The sequence below is a fragment of the Sycon ciliatum genome, chromosome 13, assembly GCF_964019385.1.
Source record: "Sycon ciliatum chromosome 13, ocSycCili1.1, whole genome shotgun sequence".
Lineage (NCBI taxonomy): Eukaryota > Metazoa > Porifera > Calcarea > Leucosolenida > Sycettidae > Sycon > Sycon ciliatum.
In genome coordinates, this window is record NC_088655.1 from 3,723,564 (window position 1) to 3,726,063 (window position 2,500).

Below are 2,500 nucleotides of genomic sequence, written 5' to 3' on the forward strand. Positions count from 1 at the left end.
TTTATACTCTCTTTAAAACCTTTTGTTATTTTCGACTCTCGATTCCTTCATGCCTTTTACTTTGTTGTACTGTTTCGGATAGCTGCCGTGGTTGGCTACCACCCTTCATTTTATATTCATTCGTTATCGGCAGCCATTTGATGAGCCAGGAAATGTTGAATAAATAAAAATGCAAAAGATCCTTGATAACCTAGGTTTAGTTTTAGTTTTAGTGTTATTCCAAATAGTACATGGCTGGGGCAGCCAATGACCACTTTCCGCGGCGATTGCATTGTTCTACAGCGTTTGTGTAGTGTATCCAGCCTGAAAGCCACGCAGGAGTCCATTGTGGGACAAACAAGGAATGATATATTTTCATCGAGTGTGCACATTGTAATACAGATGAGAGAGAGATGGACAATACGGAGAGAGACAATGCTGCGACAAACACTATACACTCCAACTTGTTGTGTGACTGCAGTGTATGATAATTTGGTAGTCAACCAGTATCACCGTGTCTGGCACTGTATCATGTTATGTAGCAGAAGCATCCTTGAATCCAGTGACACATTACTTGGACGAGAACGGGATCTAAGACAACTGTGGCACACAGCAAAGGCCGAGCACGCATATCCAGGCTATTGCATTGGAACAGCTTAAACAGGCAGTCTTCACCAAGCGTACTACAATGTACCTTGCATGCTATGAGCGAATATAAAGAATGTGTGTGCTTGTGCGTGTGTGTGTGTGTGTGTGTGTGTGTGTGTGTGTGTGTGTGCATGCGCGTGTTTGTGTCTATGTGTGTGTGTGTGTGTGTGTGTATCAGGTAATGACACTTGTGATTCCGTCACTGGGCAGTGTCGCTGTGAGCCGGGCACAACTGGACTGCGCTGTGACACATGCCTACGCGGCTACTACTGGACTTTATCCGGTTGCACACGTACGTACTGCTAGTAGCATTTGATCATGTGGGACGATAAGATCATCGGGTTGGCGAGGTTTCCTGGCTTCTCATGGCAAAGACCACTTAATGCCAAACATGAGATGCAGCTAGGGGAAGCACGCACAACCTGAATTGTGGCAGTGGTGGTGAGGTTTAGGGAGTCTTGCCAGAGGTCTACACAGGTTGCTGCTACTCCTGCTGGTAAACGGTCTAACTCATGTCGTGTTAGGCTCGAACCATGCACCGTCCCATGCACGTTACACTCGCGATCAGGCACACCTGCATGTACAATCGGACAATGTATCTTTGTGCCTGCATATTGAAATCAGAAATTGGTTTCGCAGCCTCTGTCTTGGTTCTTCCGTTGACCTTTTTGCCTGAGCGCTGCCTGCATGGCAGGTTTACAGCTGTCAGTAAAGTCTCTCAAGTTCTGAGGTTTCCAGAACACCAGACAGCGAAAGAAGAAAGAAAGTTAGGTGATGACGGCCGTCTGTGTGTATGTGTGTATGTGTGTGTTTGTGCATTTGTACTTGCGTGTGTGCACGCCCAATTTCTTTTACCATCACACAGCGTGTGCCTGTAGCGATCAGAGTGGCACATGTGATCGAATCACCGGCGTCTGTTCCAACTGCTCCGGTAACACCGACGGTGATAACTGCGAGACGTGCCGCAGCGAGTTCTACCGATCCTCTGCGGGCGCGTGCGTGCCGTGTGGTTGTCACGGGAATGGTGCCGTTGACAACGTCTGCCATGGCGCGTCAGGACAATGCAGCTGTCGTGTTGGTGTGGACAACACATCGAGGACGTGCGGAGTGTGCCGTGATGACTTCCACTCGTTGACAGCCAGTGGATGTATACGTAAGTTTCCTACTGCAGTGTATGCCATGTACAGTCCTGCTCAATGAGATCCAGTCGTGGCACTCCAGTTTTCGCCTCGCACCATTTCGAATCCCAGTGTTCGCAGGTCTAGGGCTGCGCAACGCCCGGCGCGTACATGAGTGCATCGACTGGATTTCATTGAGAACACACACTACTTTGTCATTTTGGACTCGTAACATTTTATCCTTCTCCATTTTTACCATGAATATTTTGTGTTTGGATATGGGGTGCTCATTGTGATGTTGATTACGGTTTGTACTCACTACAGCGTGTAACTGCGATGCAACGGGCACAGCAGACGCTACTTTCTGCAACAAGACCACCGGTAACTGTGTATGCAAGCGAGGATACGAGTCACAGCGCTGTCAAGATTGCCAGAGAAGGTACTACCGCTTCCAGCAAGAATGTGTTGGTAAGTGTAAAATCCAAGCAGCAAGACCAGCTGTAGTGATGAAATGTCGTAGTTTAGTTGTCGTGTGTGGATAGGTAGTGAATTACAGTACATTTATGAGTATGTGCTGCTGAACACAGCCACCTTGCACATTGGATACATTTGAAACCTTTCCTGTCTCCACTGTGTAGGAGGTTGTCTACAAGTAGCTGACTAGTGCCTGCTGACTTCCCTTTTAGTGCATGAATATGTGTTCCAGTTCACTTTCCTCACTATTCATGTTCAGTATGATGCCATTGGAGTGGGAC

General features: G+C 47.6%; 1 protein-coding gene across 1 annotated transcript in view; it reads left to right on the forward strand.

Moving 5' to 3' along the window:
- LOC135829698 (laminin-like protein lam-2) overlaps positions 1 to 2,500 on the forward strand; it is a 19,406-nt gene that overhangs the window by 10,244 nt on the left and 6,662 nt on the right. Inside the window, exons 13-15 of the mRNA XM_065342089.1 lie at positions 806 to 919; positions 1,493 to 1,780; positions 2,070 to 2,213. Coding sequence (XP_065198161.1) covers positions 806 to 919; positions 1,493 to 1,780; positions 2,070 to 2,213 — 546 coding nt within the window. The remainder of the gene's footprint in view (positions 1 to 805; positions 920 to 1,492; positions 1,781 to 2,069; positions 2,214 to 2,500) is intronic.